The 18,101-nt window shown below is 40.1% G+C and overlaps 1 protein-coding gene across 3 annotated transcripts; it reads right to left on the minus strand.

Moving 5' to 3' along the window:
• Window positions 1–7,693: 7,693 nt before the first annotated feature.
• On the minus strand, window positions 7,694–17,736 carry CHCHD7 (coiled-coil-helix-coiled-coil-helix domain containing 7). 3 transcript variants are annotated; one of them, XM_009289323.2, is made up of 4 exons: window positions 17,545–17,736; window positions 15,626–15,703; window positions 14,959–15,057; window positions 7,694–14,128 (listed from the first exon to the last, which is right to left on the minus strand). In XM_009289323.2, exons 2-4 carry the CDS (start codon window positions 15,677–15,679, stop codon window positions 14,027–14,029), a joined length of 255 nt encoding a protein of 84 aa, XP_009287598.1. In that variant the 5' UTR covers window positions 15,680–15,703; window positions 17,545–17,736; the 3' UTR covers window positions 7,694–14,026. The 3 variants fall into 3 exon arrangements, 2 of the variants coding, with proteins under 2 accessions (XP_009287598.1, XP_009287596.1); XM_009289321.2 differs by lacking the exon at window positions 17,545–17,736 and adding an exon at window positions 15,974–16,221; XR_658071.1 differs by lacking the exon at window positions 17,545–17,736 and having other exon boundaries at window positions 14,959–15,177; window positions 15,626–15,705.
• Window positions 17,737–18,101: the final 365 nt, after the last annotated feature.

Consider the following 18,101-nt stretch of genomic DNA (forward strand, 5'->3'; position numbering starts at 1 on the left):
ATATGAGCTGTTGCAGAGTCTTGACTCATCACTTTGGTTGGTGGTAACCCAGGCTTACATGGGAGGTCTCTTGGCCTAAATGTTCATGACTGAACAGAAAAGCAGCAATCACAAATGGTTATCTGTGAGCAGATGCTGTGTGGTGCCTGTGGCTCACATGTCCCAGTGCTTGCACAATCACTTTGCTTAAGTGTGAAATTACGTAAGACCAGTCATTAACCCCACAGAAGCTGTTCCCTTTAACCTGCTGGGTTAGCAAATTTGATCAGCTCAGTGAAGGATCCAGCAAGTGTGAGAACTGGCGGAAGGTTGAAGATGAGACTGTCCCTAGGCAAGGGGATGCGGTAAAGGGAGCAGGGTCTCCCCATTTGACAATGGTAAGCTGTTAGATAGCTCAGCCCTACAATTTAACTCACAACATTTTGTTTATTGATCTCAGATACCACTTTAAAAAAAAAAAGAAAATCGGTAATAATTAGTTGCTTTCCATCTGCTGCAACCAACAATTAAACACCAAACTTTGCAAGATAAAGGTACACAGGGGATTATTCATTAACCCACAGTGCAGGAAAAGCAAATTCACAGGCTGCGTAATGCTTTAGAACACTTGACTACAGTCAAAATATGTCTTGAAAATCACTTTGATCTGTAGTTTCCATGGAGAAGGAGCATCCACTGCACTTCCACGCTGACCATGCAGCCTGGGTTGAAAACAGAGTTTCTGCCATCAAGAGTGAGGGTGAATGAAGTGGACACACTTGTCCTCTCAAAGGAAAGGCAAACTTTGTCTTTACCTCAGGACAAGAAAACTGGACTAGAACTAGGCTCCAGGTTCCCAAATCAGCTTAGTTTCTGTAAGGGAGCATGAGACGAGGCAAGATATTCCCATATCTTCTCTCCCTTTTTGCCCCTACTTCCCCAGACAGGAGGAGTCGGGAATGTAGCATGTGGTGCAGGTTCTTGAGGAACTTAAATGAGGGTGTAAAAACATCAGGAGTGTGATATGAACAGTTAAAGGTCAGGATTTGAGATGTATCAAGTGGTTGGGCTTTCCATGCTATGAGTATAGCCTGAGACATACCCAGAGGGCCAACAGTCACAGGGAAGAAACACTGCCTAAAATCACAGCTTTCCATTCTGAAAACCTCATCTGAAACTCATAATATTTGGGCCTGGGTCTATGAATACAAGAGTCCTGTGGGGATGGCACAAGTCTACAATGAATAGGGCACAGTCTGCAGTGTTCCCCATCCATGTGCTCTAACGGAACATACCACTGGTGATCGAGGCTCCAGACTTTGCCATTTGCTGACTTGGGAACTTTGATACTACAGGTGCATATGAACTTCTAAAAGTTATTTGCAAAAGTGAAGTATCTATAGCTTAGGACTGCATTTTTTTTTTTTAAATCCAGATTTTACATTGGCAATAAAACCCTTCTTCTAGAGGATTTTTAGATAAAAACATAGTTCTGTTATTAAATACCAAAACAAGTCTGCAAATACTCTCAAATATTCTTTTTTTTTCCATTCTGTTTCCCCTTTGCTTGAATTATCCTCACAAATGATACTTAGCTTAATAACATCCAAATAGTTTAAACAGGTCTCAAAGAAGGGGGGGGAAATACGCTTCTAGTTTTGAGCGCTAAAATGTGATTGCTTCACCAGAGGGAAAACACGCACATGATCATACTCTTGCAGTGAACACTGACATGTAAATGCCTACTTAGGTGTGTGCTGGTTTCCTTTCTGGTTTTGTTGTGGATTTGTTTGTTCGTTTGTTTTTTAGGGGAATGAGGCCTAGAAGTTTGAACAATGAAACCATTGGTATAGGTTTTACCTGGGAAACTACCTGTCTTCATAACAGGGTTAGAGATGGCCTCTTCAGAGGTGCCACTAGCTGCCATTCCTTGCATCGTTTTTTTCAGCACAGCTGGTAGAATGTGGTCTGTGTGAGGAATGTGGAAGCTGTTTTTCTGCTCTCGGTTAATAAAATCTTAGCTGTCCTTGATAGCAGGGCAAAATTCAGGGCAGACGTAAGAAGCACAGAGCTACTGTCTTTTTTTTCTCTTAAGAATTAGGTTTTTGTAGTACCTGAGGAAGCAAAGTACCAGTTATATGATCTGGTTTCTTCGGAATAGAAAAAATTACTTCAGGTTCCTACCGCTCTCTTTACTGAATCAACACATGCTTTAACTCTGCTGGGTGGCCAGAGGTTGATGGACTCTTTCTTTCAATGTCTATAGGTGAAGCTCATCTTCAGCAATGCTGTTTGCTACACCCTCAGAGAAGTTGTTAGGAGCAGATGACACACTTTAATAAGCAGGATGTCACACTTGGCATCTCTCTCAAACAGCTTTGATTCTGTTTAGCAGAGAGGGAACATTTCAAAAGGCTATCCTCATTTACAGCAACTTGTGACATTCTGAGGTTCATCTGGAAGATGATAAACTCCCTGACACAAGCAATGCCTTTCCTGACATGTAACTAGTATTTGATAGTTTAAGTGTTTCTCATCCATCTCACAGAAGTAAACTCACTCCTACCAGTCACCCAGAAGGGTTCAACGCTGCAGCTCGGTCCTTACAGTCTGCTAACAGCTTCTCTCAGATCCATCAGTGAAATTAATGAGCATTCACATGCATGCTAAGTTGCTGGCTCAGATCTTTAGGACAGATTGTGAGAATGTGGATGTTTCCAATAAATCAAGACTAGTTTACAGACATAATGACTGAAATGTCTTTATTGGGTTATCTTAGTGGATAATACTGTTAAAAGAAATAGAAGAGAAATTAAAATACAATGAGGTTATTGAAGGACAACTAGTTGGTGTTGCTTCATTTATTTTGAAGTGTCCAGATTTTTTTTAAGAAATTGTTTTTAGAAGTTTTTTTTCCTGTTGTTAGAGTTGCTAAACTTTAAAAATAATAAAATTGAATCAAAATGTGCTTCTAATTTTAAGAGAACCAAATCAAAACTCCTTTTTAACAAAAAACACGTGACTAGGAAGAAAAACAATATTGGTTCAGCTTCAGAAACCAGGAAATGATGGCACAGTCTAAGGAATATGTATATTAAGAAACATAAAATTAACTTGGCAAGCAGATACTCTTACAACCAAATGCTAATATTTCAAAATAAAATTAATTTCTATCCACTTTGCTAACAAAACTCTTGTTCCAGTGGCTGAAGTAGTGACATCTAGTACTGGTTTGCCTGAGCATTTCACATAACATCAGGAAAGACTTATTAAACCCTACTTAACAAAACAGAGTAGTCAGCATATGCTGGGTAACGACAGTAGAAGCGATAGGTTAAAGTGGGACCATGGGCAGTGAAACAAAGGGCTTGTGGATGCCTTACTCTAAGAAAAGCCATGCTAAGGACCTGCCTTCATAATAGTGCGAAATTGTCATTCTGGCAGTCTAGTAAGCTGTGTTTCACACTCGGAGAGTACTACCTACCCAGAAACAGCAGGATATATTAAATAATTTCTATAATGTAAACCAGGGGAATATAAACAAAGTCGTCTTCCTATATCTCTTGAAGAAATCTGATCTTTATGCAACTCTTCAGGGGGTTGAGGTGGGGAGGGGAAGGCTATAACCTTTTTTTTTTTCTTTGACTAAGTCCCTTTAAGGTCATTGGGGTAAATACTGTGGGAGTCAACGTTAGCTGTGAGCTGCCTGACAGGCTCTGTGTCGGACAAAACGCAAAGCACATGATCCGTAATGTCTCATCCAAGACCCACTGTGACGATACAGCCTATCCCGAATCCCACACACATCTTTCAGTAGAGAAAGTGATATAAGGAGGCAATTTCTGGCAAAAAAAAATCCTCTCTCGTGGTGCAATCATCTCTCTTTGGAGAAGTCACACTTAATTATAAAAAGCGCCCAACTTTTGTGGTTCTCGGTCTTTGGGGATACAGAGAGATGACTTGCTGTCCAGAAATGTTGAAATCTGTATTGAATACGGGCTTTTGAAAGAACAACTCTGCATATGCCAAAGCATTCACTACCCACAAAAGGGTTTATGCATGTGAATTTAACGCACTGAATGGTTCCCCTTGTTAGAAACCCCAGAAATCACTGTGAGACTGGAAGCAGAGTCCTAGGACGCTTTCTGGTGTTGTGACAATTTCCTACTCCAGCCCCCCTCAGGTTTTTATCGCTGATGAAATGGAAAACAGTGAACCGGACACACGAAATAGCTCACCTTTCTTTGGCTTTCATTTCAAATTACGATTTTTTTCGAGTTTCAGGGATGGGTTGTGTAGCACAGTATCGATCCCTTCTTTAAAAACCCGGAGGAAGAGCAGCTCTGCAGTAAGTGCTGCTGCTGCGCTCCCAGCGGAGCCGCCCTCTTTCGTCGGGAAACCTCCCAACGCCACCGGCTCCGCTCCTTCCCCTCCAAAACACTGCGTGAACCAGATAGCTTAGTAAGCAGTAAATTATACTGCACTAATAAAAATAAATTTCTTGGCAAAGTACTTGATTTGGCTCTATCTAGTTCGATGAAAAGCAGTTTATGAAGTTAAGACAATTTGCTTACCTAAAAGTTGCTGAATATGTTCTTGCAATGCCACATGTCGAATGTCCTTTAAAGGCTTGTGCAAGAACATCTGTGAACCTCCTGTGTCAAACATCTCATCAAAAGTATTAATCCCTTACTGAACAGAAAATGTTATTTCTCTTGGGTTGGTGCAGAATCTAGCAATGCGAAAGCTGAACTGGAAATAAATCACGAGGAAAAACTTGCACATAAAATCCTTCTCTACAAGTGAATAGCAATTCTAGACCTGACAGAGGATGCAAACAAAACCATAAATGAATCCATTAACATTTTAAATTAGCAAATTGCTTTGATTTTAGAAACAGTGTCAGCTTCTTGCTGCTTTACAGAGGCCAACTGGTAGCAATCATCAGCAACAAATGACCAGCCTGCATTTCCAGACCAGTACAAAATCGGGCAGATCTGTGCCCATTTGGGTCAAACTGAGAATGAGATTTCCCTGACACAAGGAGCAGCTGGCTGTTTGCAAACATCCAGCTTTACAGCAGCTTTTCCAGCAGGCCGATCTCCTGCAGCTGCCAACTGGAAGAGACGGAGAGAGATACTGATGCTCTCTGCCAACTCCTGGCTGGCAATTTTTCTACACTGCAGAAAACCAAAGCATTTTGTGAACTCTTCTTGTCCCACAGCAACCCTAAAAGAGCTGAGGTGTTAAAGTATTTATTAACATAATTGATTCTCAGGGTTTTGAACATTAAAATTTAAAGGGCAGAAACCTGCAAACTGCTTTTAATGCACAGGTGGGTAAAACCTACCAGTGAGCCTTTTCAGTGCTTTTCTACTCCTCATACATGCGTGCTTGCAGCACTTAACTGCAATGTGATCACATCTAGGACTAGAAAAGACTGGCACACTGTCAAGAAGACTACTTAAACTGCCCAGCTGGAGGTGCTAGGAAATCGTGACTCCATCTAGGTTTTATCTGCTTTTAGCTGCCTGCCACCTCGAGAATCACAGCCCTTGTGTACTCACAGCTTTGAACACCGAAGCCCCTTTTTCAAGCACAGAAAGCCCTGCTTGACCTGTGATGGCAGCTGTGGCTTCAGCATTTGCTCCCTGTCTTTTGTTGCTCACTCAGACACCCTACGTTGTCCCTTCCAACCCAGGGGCACAAGTGTGGCTGCAGCTGGGCAGTGAGGTGCCCGGGGCTCCAGCTGGGCTGAAAAAGCACTGGGCCTCCCTTTCTCCCCATTTTCCCTTTGCTATTTTGCAGCTGGATACGTTCCCCAGGCTAGGGTCCTGCACCAGCACTGACAGTGGGGACCACAAAGAGGCACCAGCTGGAGGGCGGAACAAGGGACTTGGAATGGCAGTTGCTGAAGGGAATCACTGAAAATACAACCATCAAGTAACACCCTGCACAAAAATAAATTTCTTTCTGCTCACCCACACACCAGCAGACTTCGCAATCGCTCCCCAGGGCTGGTGGAGTGGAATGTTTATTCCATAAATCCCAGCAGTGCCGAGGTGGGGAGAGACACCTAGTCCATCAGCACTGCCGGCACCAAAGCGCAAAGCGGAACATGAAGCGCCAGGGACTTCTGATATCAAAGTGTTTGGCACCCACAGGCTCTAGATGTCTGAACACGCAGACAGCCAACAGGTGAACGGGCCCTTAGGGGTCTACATTTAAATTTAAGGATCTTAAACCGTCATCTTTAACTTAAGGAACTGCTTTTGTTTACCTGTCAAGTAGAAGAATACCAAAATACAGCATTTCTCAGACCATCAGTAACACCTGTTTGAATCCATTCACCACCAAACCTAGAGCCCAAGTACTGAAGACTGATATTGCAGGATATGGCACATTCATAGCACACACCCTACTTTAGGATCTGTCCCTTTATCTACATTCCATCCTTTTGTTACTTATGCATTGAAGGAAGCACTGTAGTGCTAACATATCCCAGTGCAGCAACTTCATTCAGTTCCACTATTCAACAAAAATCAGGAGAAAATACCACAAAACTCCTGTCACCCTACTTTGCACATGCAACCACATTCACTGATCACTTCCAACAGTTGCATGCAACTCTAGAGCCAAGGACTGCTCAGGGGTCCACATTTCAAGGCAAGAAAAATTTTGAGATTCACATGTGGCACAATAAAAAAATATTACCAGCAGGCTATTTCTGTGAAAACATTGCAAAATCTTTTTTGACAACACACTTACTTACAATCTTTTATCATCAATGAAAAATGTTTAGATTCTTCACAGACTTATGATATCAAAGTGGCAAGCTTGAGCTGATGCCCCCTATTTCTACTATTAGTCTAACTTTGTCTTACAGCTGTGAATTGCTTTTATTTTACTCAGCAAGTACCTCTCTTCTATCTTGAGCATAATGTTTCTTGTTTGTCATTATACATCTTCTTAATCACCTTACAATTGTTTTCCATTTTGGAACAATTCTGACATGTAAGTGCAGTTTTTAACCCATTGATATAACACAGTGCAGTATTCTCTGTAGGCAGAACACCAGTTTTTGACAAATTCAATTTTGTTGTACGCATACACAATAAAAATCTGATCCAACCCATACAGTTCCCAGACTGTATAGTTTGCAGCTACTTTTAACATCATCCAGCATTCATATTCAACTGCTTTTACTGAAAAGCAGTTAAAGAAATCTTTTATTTTCATCCCTTCCAGTAAGTTTTAATTAGAGGGTTGCTTTTTTTAAAAATTGTTTTGTTGATTTGTTACTATTTTAAATCTACTGATCCATAGCACACATGAAATGGTGTTTTGCAATGGCTGAGGGTGATTATTCTTATTTTACAGGGCAATGGATGACATTGATATTCCCTGGCACGAAGGACAGGTTTTGTGCCAGGAAACCATCACACGAAGCGCTAACAAAACAAAACGTAAACATAGCATAGTTAATGTGCTGAAGTACAGGAATTTTAACAGCACCTTTCCAAAAGCAAAGGCTGAATTTAAAAACCTTCAAGAAAAAAAAACCACAAAGTATACTGGAGAAGGTGTAAATTTAAAATACTGAGCAGTGAGAGACAACCAAAGAATGGGTAGTCAAAGATGCATGTATTTCTGTTCCACTGAGGATGTTAGATACAAGACGACCTCTTTGCTAGAAGAGAATGAAATATGTAGTACAGAGAAAAAGCTAAAACAGAAGGCAAGATTTGTGGTAATGTTTACCATAAAAGGGTAAAAACATTTTCCAGGTAAAATAAAGAGTTTGGCATTAACAGAAAGTGTTTGTTACATAGCAGCTTCAAAAGGTGGCTCATAGCTTGTATCCATTGATGTGACCCAGAAGAAATACAAAAGAGGAGGCAAGATGTTTTTGAAACTGTTTGAAAATGAAAACAATGTTAAAGAAAATAGCAGGGATTGAGCAATTTTCATTTTTGTTTCAAGCCTGTGTTCTGCCAACGTCACGTAAATATCAGGAAGCATTTGCAGTGCATAGCTGTTTATCGAAGTAGAGTAAGTAAAGAGGTAGCCCAAGGGTAGTGGGACTTGAGAGAGTAATGATTGGAAGAACAGTGCAATGCAAAACCTAATTCGCCAACAATTAATGCTTGCTTTTAAAAAAAAATAAACAGCAATAGCAGGTTGTGGAATAGCTCCAGATAGATTTAACTAGATTAGGGTTGGGGCTCCAGACAGAATCTGCTCAAATTGAATGTTGCAAAAAAAACCACACAGCCCTTGAAATAGGGAGGCTGTGAATATGAATAATCCTTTGGGGCATAAAGGACCTAGAAGTTAATGGAAATATCACAATTAACTTAGCAAAAGGGGAAAAGGCCTAGATATAGAAAACAATTCTCAAAATTAATTTTGAAAGAGTGTTCTTAGAAAAAAAAAAAAGATGTATGCCTAGCTTCAGTGACAATGAAGATTTTATTAGCTTAAAAAAAAAACCAAAAGAAACCTCTGTACTATTGGTGAAAGACCCATACCACCAAACTTTTCTGATTTTGTTAGACATTATATAATAAGTTAAGGAATTACTCCCACAGACAGCATCGGGAGAAAGTGTTTCGTATTAAATGGCCATCATGTCTCCCCTCAGGATTGATTTTCTAGGGAAGGAACTGCTAATAATAATTAGGCCATCTGCCACATTACTTCAGTATCAGAAAGACATGAAAATCTGTCGTAGCTCTCAGCCTAACCACCTTCGGTATTATTTTTGCTGTTTCTCCAGTGCCACAGCCGTGTACAGCATTCTACAGACTACTACAAAATGGCAGGCTGCTGCTCAAGGGGCTGACAGCCTGAATTAAACACGATGCACCTGCATACAAGTGAGACTGGAAAGCTTTTTTTGAGAAAGGGCTACCAGAACTTTAAAAAAAAAAATATAAGGGAGATGATTTCACTAGCTACCTAATTAGCATTTTATATAGATACACATGTAGTCTTAGAGTTTGCTGCTAGAGCAGCCTTTTTCTTAATCACAGGGAATTTGCTACAAAAGTGCATTTTCGGGTTGAAGGGGAAGATAGTGTTGTAGAAACCAGGCGCTCAGGGGAAAAAAAAAAAAAATCAGTTGTATAATGAGTATATGAGCAGGGAAGATATTCCAGCCAGAGCTAATGGAAATTAGCTTGTGAAAGAGATGACTAGGCAAAAGGCAATTAGGGAAGATAAAGCTGTAGAATGAAACCTCCAAGATGAACTTTGAACCTCAGGCACGGATGGTGATCACAAAGTTTTAAGACAGGGTGGGAAGCAGTGTAATTGATAAAAGCAAGAAGGTAATATAGTAATCAGGATATGAAGCAGTATTGTACCCGAGGAAAAAACCCCAAAAAATAATGTAATAGGAGAACGGTGTCCACAGGGCAGAATATAGCATCAGTGTAAGGAAGACGAGAGGCTGAGCTTATTGAAAGGGACGCTGAAGGGAGAGACAGGCAAGTTACAAAGGAATTTCAAGTTAGCTGCATTCAGTCAGCAGCTCAATTCTCAGAAGGGAAATAATCATGTGCGATTTGAGGATTGTTACATTGAAGGCCTTAAAAGTGAAAATCCTCAGAAAAGGATTTTGAGATAGGAGGCATCAAGATAGAAACCTGAAGGATGGAGAGGAATTACTCATTCAAAATCTGATCAGTCTTAGTTACTGCATAGATGATTATCATACATATAAAACATACTAAGGTTTTATTTTAATGACTCACTGCATTCAGTCAGTATGAATGCAGTACTTCCCTCTTACATTTTTTTTTCTGCCAAATAGGCTGCAACAAAAAATTAAAAAATTCTGAAGTAGTATGCTTGTTTTACTTTTTACTACTTATGGAACTATTTCCTCCAGTTGCCTCAAATTCTTGCAAGAGAATAAAAGCCTGCAATAGCATACTATTTTTCCAAACTTTTTTCACACGATTACTTTTTTCATAGCTATTTTGGAAGACTGACTTTAAAGACGCAGATACTTTTAACATGAGTTAAGGGCTGCCTCCAAAGGCATTAGAACAGAGTAACATTGTGTACTCTAAATTCATCCTATCTGTTCTGCAGAAGTTTTAGGGAAACCTCCCCTATACGCACGCCTTTGGTCACACGAGTGCAAAAGTTTTATTAGAAGACCATGAAAAAGACTCAAGAGCTGCAGCACATGCAACTCCCTGCCTTTCAAAGCTTCAGCTATTAAACCCAAAGAAGTTTTCAAGACTCTAAAGCTAGATGACTTTCTTTTAACACCTTCAAGAGCACAGATGCATCCCAATTGTGGCAGCACAAAGTTTCCAGAGCCAAACATACCAAGGCCTTGCACTGTAGGGTAATGAGAAAGGTAAGATGGTAGAATGTACAGGTGGGAGTCTGGACATTCACCTGGGCCTGGCAGAGAGCCCACAGCTGCTGCTCAGTGCTCAGCTGTGATCAAATGACTACAGTGAGAAATACTCTTTCAAGGACCATATTCCAAAGCTTCTCAGGCTGCACAGAAACCTCCTATTTTCCAGCAGTGATTTAGACTCTTGTCCTCCTCTTCTGTTTGTAGTGTAGAGACAGCACCAATCTTCCCTTTCTCCTGCATGAATTCTGCTATCTCTGTGGGAAGAGGCTAAAAAAGCCAGTAGTGGGTGGAGTGAGTCTGTTTTCATACCATCTGTTGTGCAACAGCACCATCCAGCTGTCAAAAAAAATAATGAAAGATTAATGCCACTATCCAGATTTGGTCCTTGTACCACAAGCAAAGTGAAGAATTACACCTATTAAACAAAACCAAACCCACAGGTCTTTTCCCTGCTTCTGAATTATATTGGTCCATTGTGTTATGTTTTCTGGGTTAGCACACAAGAGTGTGCTTTAGCAAAACTAAGAATTCAACCCAGTTTATTTCTGCCCAGTAAGACTGGCAGGCTAGAGCTTACCTCCATGTTTCAGTGAAGTGTAGAATATAAGCTCTCAGGTATGAGGAAGAGACCATTATCTTTGGCTCACAACCAAAGACAGTTAATCACACTACAAAAATTAATGGAAAAAAACTCTTACCATTTCATACGTAAGAGCCCATGTTTTAGCTATTATAACTAACCACTCGAGCTTCAGTAGTGAAAGCAAGAACAGCAACCTCCAGTGAGGGGGAAAAAACGATGAAAACTCAGACTTAACTAATGGATTACTCTTGAGAGGCATTATGACATGAGGAAGAAACTTCTTGCTTTCCAAGATTCTTCATAAAGTTGTGCTCTTTAACAGTAACTACAAGGCATATGCAATGGAAATAAATAAATGGCATTCCCTACAACGGATGACTGATCACCTGAATTAAATCCACAAGGTCACTGCTTAAACTGCCCTCAGTTCTTCACTAAACTCAGTTTTGCCATAACACCTGCAGGGAGCTTACCGTGTGTGTCCACTGATGATCAGGAAGTCTAATATTAGAATACTGTTCTTGCATTACATATGCCTTAGCCTGTCCTGTGATCCCACATTCTTGCATTGTTTGATACTTGAAAGCAGGGAATGCATCTCCTTTTCTGACTTTCTGAAGTCCAGTACTAGTTCTTTACAAACACTTTACAAAGCAGTGTAAGGTATCTATTAAGTCTAAAGATAAGTCAATCATCCTTTAAAAGAAAAAAAAAACAGTAGAAACTTTCCAAGTAAATATTGGCAGGAAAAAATTGTAAATGCAACAATAACCTAGGAGAAAGGGCACTTCTACACTCAAAGAAAACTTGAAAGGAAAACCTAGGATAAATGAGATGATTTTAAGGAACTTGAGCTTATGCAAAGAAGAATCAGCATAATCACACATCAAGAGGAGATGCTGTTTTTCTTCCACAGAACTAAAACATACAGCAGATTTTAATGTAAGCCCAGAACATCAGAGCACAGCAACAGGAAAACAGCAAGCACTAGAACAGCAGCCAAAGCCATAGGAGCAATGAACACACCCAAAGATACAGTAGAGGTGCCAAATGACAAGCCTGTGCCAACTGGGAGAGAAGGTGCCCTTAGACAAGCAAGGCAGCAAAACCAGAAGAGTCCAGAGAGACACAGTCCTAAGTAAAAGGGGACAACCAGCTCCCCAAAAACTGCAGATGAACAAGATGAAACAGAAGCATGGCCAATGAGGAAGTATTATGGCTAAGCTTGACTAATGAAAGCAAGGAGTTCTCCTCTCACTAAGACAGGGAGAACAGAACACAAGACCTTCAAGAGGAGCTGTATTAGAAAGTCATTGCAGACTCCATTAGATCAGAGACAGAACAAAGTCACTAGAAAAAAAAAACACGTTGGAATGAGAACAGACCAAAATGCTCAAATCTGTAAAAAAGAATTGGTGTCAAATGCAAAAAAAAAAAAAGGAAAGACTGGTATGTAGGAGGGTACTGGAAGAAGGTGGCAAGGAGGTGGTGGGCAAGAAAGAGCCTTTGAATCTATAATGAAAGTTTCTTCTCTGTTCCACAAAAAAAAAAACCATCAGCAAAGTTTGAATTTTAAGTACAGAGAAAGTAATTTAACATAAAGAATCTGATGATCTTGACTGAAGAAAGTCTATTTCCCTTGCCAGGAACTGACTAGACAACTTGTGACATGGCTTGGAGGCTGCATAGCTATGCTCAGAGAACTGCATACTCAAAAGGCATAGAGTTACACACTCATTCCAGTAACAGAAAGGGTACGATCAATCTATTTCAAAACTCAGATGTGTAAGGAGAACAGACAGAAAGAAGAGGAGGTCGAAAAGAAGATCTCCATTAGTTACTAATCAGGTCAAATAACAAGGGGAAAGGTGGAAACAGCATAAAAATCCCACTAAGCATAGAAATAGGCCTCCAGTGGAAAGAAACAAGACAAGCCAGACAGAAGGAGAAACAGGAAGCCATGAAGTCTTTCCAAAACAGTCTAAATAGAGACACTTTTACACCATCCTCCATGAGGTCAGCCAGAGTTCTGCCAACTTGATCACAGTAAGTCCTAAAGGATTTCACATGGAACTTGAGCTCATGACAGTGGTTTTTCTATTTTACCACAGGGTGCAAGCTTTTAAGCCAGGACACCTGAAGGTACAAAAGGTAAGAAAAGAGTGTTTCCACTAGACAGCAACCCGTTTACACTTACTAGTTGTTCAGTTTAGTTAAGGAATCAATCTTACTTAAGATTAGAGTACCTGTTCAAACTGAGCTTTGTAGTCTTGTATGAGTAAGCATTTCCAAACCCAGGGCTTCAGCTGTCCAGAGAGTCTTAGATAGATGTACTATAGTTAAACCTGCCATGTCACTCAGAGTATATGTTTACATGTCTGCAAGTCCCCCTGCCTCCCCGCCAGCAAAGTATCTATTTACTATCCACAGAAGGTACTATTCAGTTCAGACCTGAGGAGTTCAATTCTATCTTCATCAACCTCTCTAACCTTGTAACAAGGAAAGCTTGTGGATCTGATTTATTGCAAGCTTCTGCTGTCACTGATGAGTGCAGTGGCAGACCTAATGACAAACTTGTTGATTTGGGATTTTAGTTCATGAACAGTCTTAAACCAGGGACACAGAATACAACTCATGTGGGAACAGTGATAGGATCACACGTGATAAATCCAGAATATTAGGCAGAATAGCTGGATACAAAGACATGTTGCACATACAGATCTTTTAACCTGCTCCATCCTTAGAACTACACTGCAACACTCACCAGCCCCCTCTTCTCAGACTGTGAGTCCCATTAATTTTTGTATTTAGCATTTCACAGCAAGTTAGTTTCTACTTCCAAAGTGTCTAGACATAAGCTGTGTTGATACCCACGTCTTCCAGTGAGAGGCCAAGTTCCCATGACAGGGAATATGAATAAAACCAAGAAGTTCTATCCTAGAAAGCTCACACATTTCAAAATTTAAAGAGCTTATTTTAATCCAAGATATGGCAACTGTAAAGTCCAGTTCATAAAAGGGCAACTTGCTGCTGATAAGTCTTCAAATGTACAGTGAAAACAGTCAATCAATGCAAGTTTTTAGTCAGTAGGGCTTCCCCATTGATTCCAACAGTTTCTTTCTCTCTTCTGCCGAGGGCATCTCTGGTTTCACACCATTTCTCCTCCTTTGCATCATAATGTCATGCTGAAAATAGAAGAAAGTGACAATGAGAACACAGATTTCTCAGAAGTCTCTGCCTCTGAGCTCTGAATGAATAACATTCTTTAACAGAAGTACTCTTTATATATCAAGAGCCAGATACGCTAAGTCTGATTAGCTGATAACTAAATGTACTAGTATTTAATTGAAGATATCTGATAGTTTACCTTGCTGCTTCAGAAGACAGTGAAATTACAGTATTCCTATTACGCAATATAAGACTAATGCGCAATTGTCTGTAAAGTTTTTTGGTAGTTTGCACAATTATTTAAAGGCTAAACTAAAAGACTCTTTACTACAATGGCATAGGGAAAGAAAATAGCAGATAACAGTTTAACTGCACATAGTTCCTCGTGATACTTTTCTACTGCAACAGAGAAGGAAATAAGGACACCACCAAATAAGAATGAACTCTTCCTAAGTTTTATCTTAGGTTAAAGTAAATATGACCCAAACCAATGGAAAACCAGATGAACTTCTCTTACCTCAGAATTTTTTTCATTATATTCATTTAAAACAGAACTTATTACTAGAAATCTCTGACTCAAATTCAGAGGGAAACATATCAGGTACCGCAAGAACACTGACTCACAACCTAAGAGGGTAAACTTGGAAGAACCAAGTGAAGTACTTCCATATGCACCTGCTTGAGTCTTCCAGTAACACATACCAAGACTACCTAGGCCTGTAAGTCACCGTAAAAACAGTAGCAGTCAGCACTAGCTAAGCCTGAAGAGTTCAGAAAGCAGTGTGTCAGAAGTGAGGTACTTAAAGCAAAGCATGGAGTAAAATTTAGAAAAATCTACTGCGCTTACCCAGAATTTCCTGCAGCTTTTGTACTTCAAAAAATAAGCAGTACACATATCCTTGTTATAGTTGTTGTCATCCATACATTTTCTAGAGGCATCCGTTTCCTTTAATAGGGGAAAACATACTTCAGAGCTGAGGGAAGTTACTGTACTCAGTGTCTAAAAATTCTAACAAGTCCCAGAATATCTATGAAGATAGGAGGCAGCTTCTCAGATGAAAGAAAACTATCAAAGAGAGCAGACACACATCTATCACAAAGGATAATCAGTAATTCCAAACAATGACTTCATTTAGAGATAACAGACATTAGTACTCTTTAAACAGTAAGGATAGAGTCCACAGAATAGTTGTTTATAAAGATGCTTGGTATAACCCACAGGACTTTTGAAAATCAACCAAGCTTGTCTAACCAGGATTTCAGGCTCTGGTTTTAAGGACAGAAAATTGAAGAGATTGCTATCAGTTGTATTACTCCTATTTACGCAGAATTACTGGTTGTTATTTCACACCTACTGTAACAGATGATTTTCAGCTTTTCCCATCTTCAGACTCTTTAAGAAAGTTTTTATGCAAAACGCCAATGCAAGAGTGCTATCCATAAAAAAATCCTCTAGAAATTGCATTATTTAACATTGAAACATACAAACAGAAATCCCAATTTGATCATCTTACCGCTACACATGGATTTATATCATGGTCTCTAAGCTGCTGTGCATGCCTGGACATTCTAGACAGACACTCGTACCTTGGCTAGAAACAGAAAAGGAACAGGTTAAGTATCTACTTTTAATAGCAACTCAGAATTAAGTCTGAACTGCAGCATGTAATAAAGGCTTTCCAATAACACACACAGTCTGGCTGTCTTAAAAAAAAAAAAACCACCATAAAATTGCTTTTGCAAAATGTTATTTCAAAAGCACTAACAGCAAGATAACTCAGGCAAGTTTAGCCTGTCACCAAGACTGCTTACTCCCTGATAAATTCCTGCAGAGAATGGAACCACTGCAGTGACTCTCATACCAGGCTGTCGTATTGTTGAGGAAGTGACCGTGTCCAGGAGAAACAGCTCCTTAGAAGCTGTTCACAGCCAGCACACTGTAGACACTTCAATTAATAGTGTGGGGGAGCAATGTAAACTTTTCCAGATTTGTGCCTACTCCTTAGCTGGATCACATCTGTGTCATCACTGAGCTTTCCCAGGTATAACAAGTGCCCAACCATCTCCTGTGTTGCTGTATCAGATACTTAACAGAAAAAGAAATGGTTTCACTACAAGGAGGGACCAGATCCATTTACGCTGTGTACGACAGCTTGAATCACATTTTTTACCAGTTCAGTAGTTTGACACTGACTCTAGGAACTGTAAGCTTGAGACACACAGAGTTCAGTGCCAAGAACCTATACTGATCCAAGATGATGACATCAAGATGAACAGCAGACCCTTGTTCCCTTTACTACTTCCCATACATTGCCTCTGGCACACATATGGCCATGCAGGTATTTGTTCCAAACAAATACTAAATCTAACCAAAAATAAATTAATGTTGACCAGATGAGTGTTTGAGCCAATGCAAACAGAAACACAGGACTGAGGAAGAGAGCGCTCTTTGCAGCAAATTAAAGTACAGCTGATTAAGGAAACTGTGAAAGAACATCCTTGCTTGATCTTGTTGTTGTTTTGTTTTTTTCCCCCTAAAGACATTGCCACTAATTCTAAACTTAAACCTGTTTCTGTTCACATTAGAGATTGATAACCGCAAATCTGCAGTAAAAAGCCAGTTTTGCTTGATATCAGCAAACAACAATCAAATACTGCTCTTAGTAGCTCACAGACAGAAAACAATGTTTTAGATGAAGGTTCTTCTTGGGTAAGAGTAAGCTATTCCAGGTGAATAAGCCTTACATTTTACAATCCTGTTCAAGTATACTCTCCTGCTGCTTGGAGTATTTTTTGCATTCCACATGATCGTTTTCTGCAAGTGGGCCTTTTAAAGAACAGTATCAGGAAACCCTTCCACTTTCCTTTGAGAACTATCCAGTTTTTAAGTTAACTTTACAAACTAGGCAAATGTTTCCTTTTTGTGGGTGCAAGAGGATTTCTGATCAGGCACTTCCAACTCAAATGGAAACACAAGCATGTAGAATAGCATCATCCAGACTTCAAGGAAGGAGGGGGGAAAGAAGCAGAAGAAAACAAAAGCAGCATATCACAATGCCTCACCTAAGTCAGTACTACAGACACAACGTTTTTAGGGGTTTGTTTCTGTCTGTGTTACAACTCTGTTTCATTGATATTAAAGGTGTAAGTACCACTTAAGCAGACATGCCACAAGGTGTGCAGTATTAGACTAACTTCAGCCTTACTCTCTGAAAGAGTATTTGAGAGTTGTAGGATGTGTCATCAGCAGTGTTCATTATACAAACTGCAATTAGCATTTTCAGTTTGATTACCACATAATCACACAACCGTGCCCAGTTTAAGGAACAACGCACACAATACATTAAATACCCACTTAATGAACAGGCAGTTCAGGTTCTCGTGAAGCTGCTTAGTTCAGAGTAGGCAAATGCTTAAACATATTTAGTACTACCGAAAAGGTCTGATAGCTCCTGCGCCTGTTCCTCTCTCCCCATCTCCAAAGTACTTCAGGATTTGAAGCGTTATCAGCTAGAAGGGCAGGCAGGTCACACCAAAACGCTGCTGTGCGATTGAATGAGCAGTCGAGCAGGAAGAGATCTTTCCCCCCAGTTTTCGCACATGCACAGGCTTCCCTTCCTGCTTTCAGATTACAGGTCTGAGCCCAACCACAACCAAAGGCTTTTATATTCCACAGTTCTTAATTATGCTTTAACACGTTAACAGTTGTAAACCGTACCACAGAGAAATACAGTTGTTGCTAGCACTCTTTAACCCTAGGGCTTTTTCAGTTCATAAACCATCAGGATACTTTTCTATGGGCTCCCTCCCATTGAAAAGCGTTTGGCTTTTTTAAATGCATATATACATACAAAGTTGCTAATTATGCTGCAATACAGACCAGCTTATTAAACCTTAGACCCTGGAGCGAAGGCCGTATAAAAATCCTACGGTCTTTATCGCTATTACAGCAGGACAAGCGAGGGGCGGGAGAAGGCTGCCGGCGGGGGC

Source organism: Aptenodytes forsteri, unplaced genomic scaffold, assembly GCF_000699145.1.
Source record: "Aptenodytes forsteri isolate BGI_AS27 unplaced genomic scaffold, ASM69914v1 Scaffold139, whole genome shotgun sequence".
NCBI lineage: Eukaryota > Metazoa > Chordata > Aves > Sphenisciformes > Spheniscidae > Aptenodytes > Aptenodytes forsteri.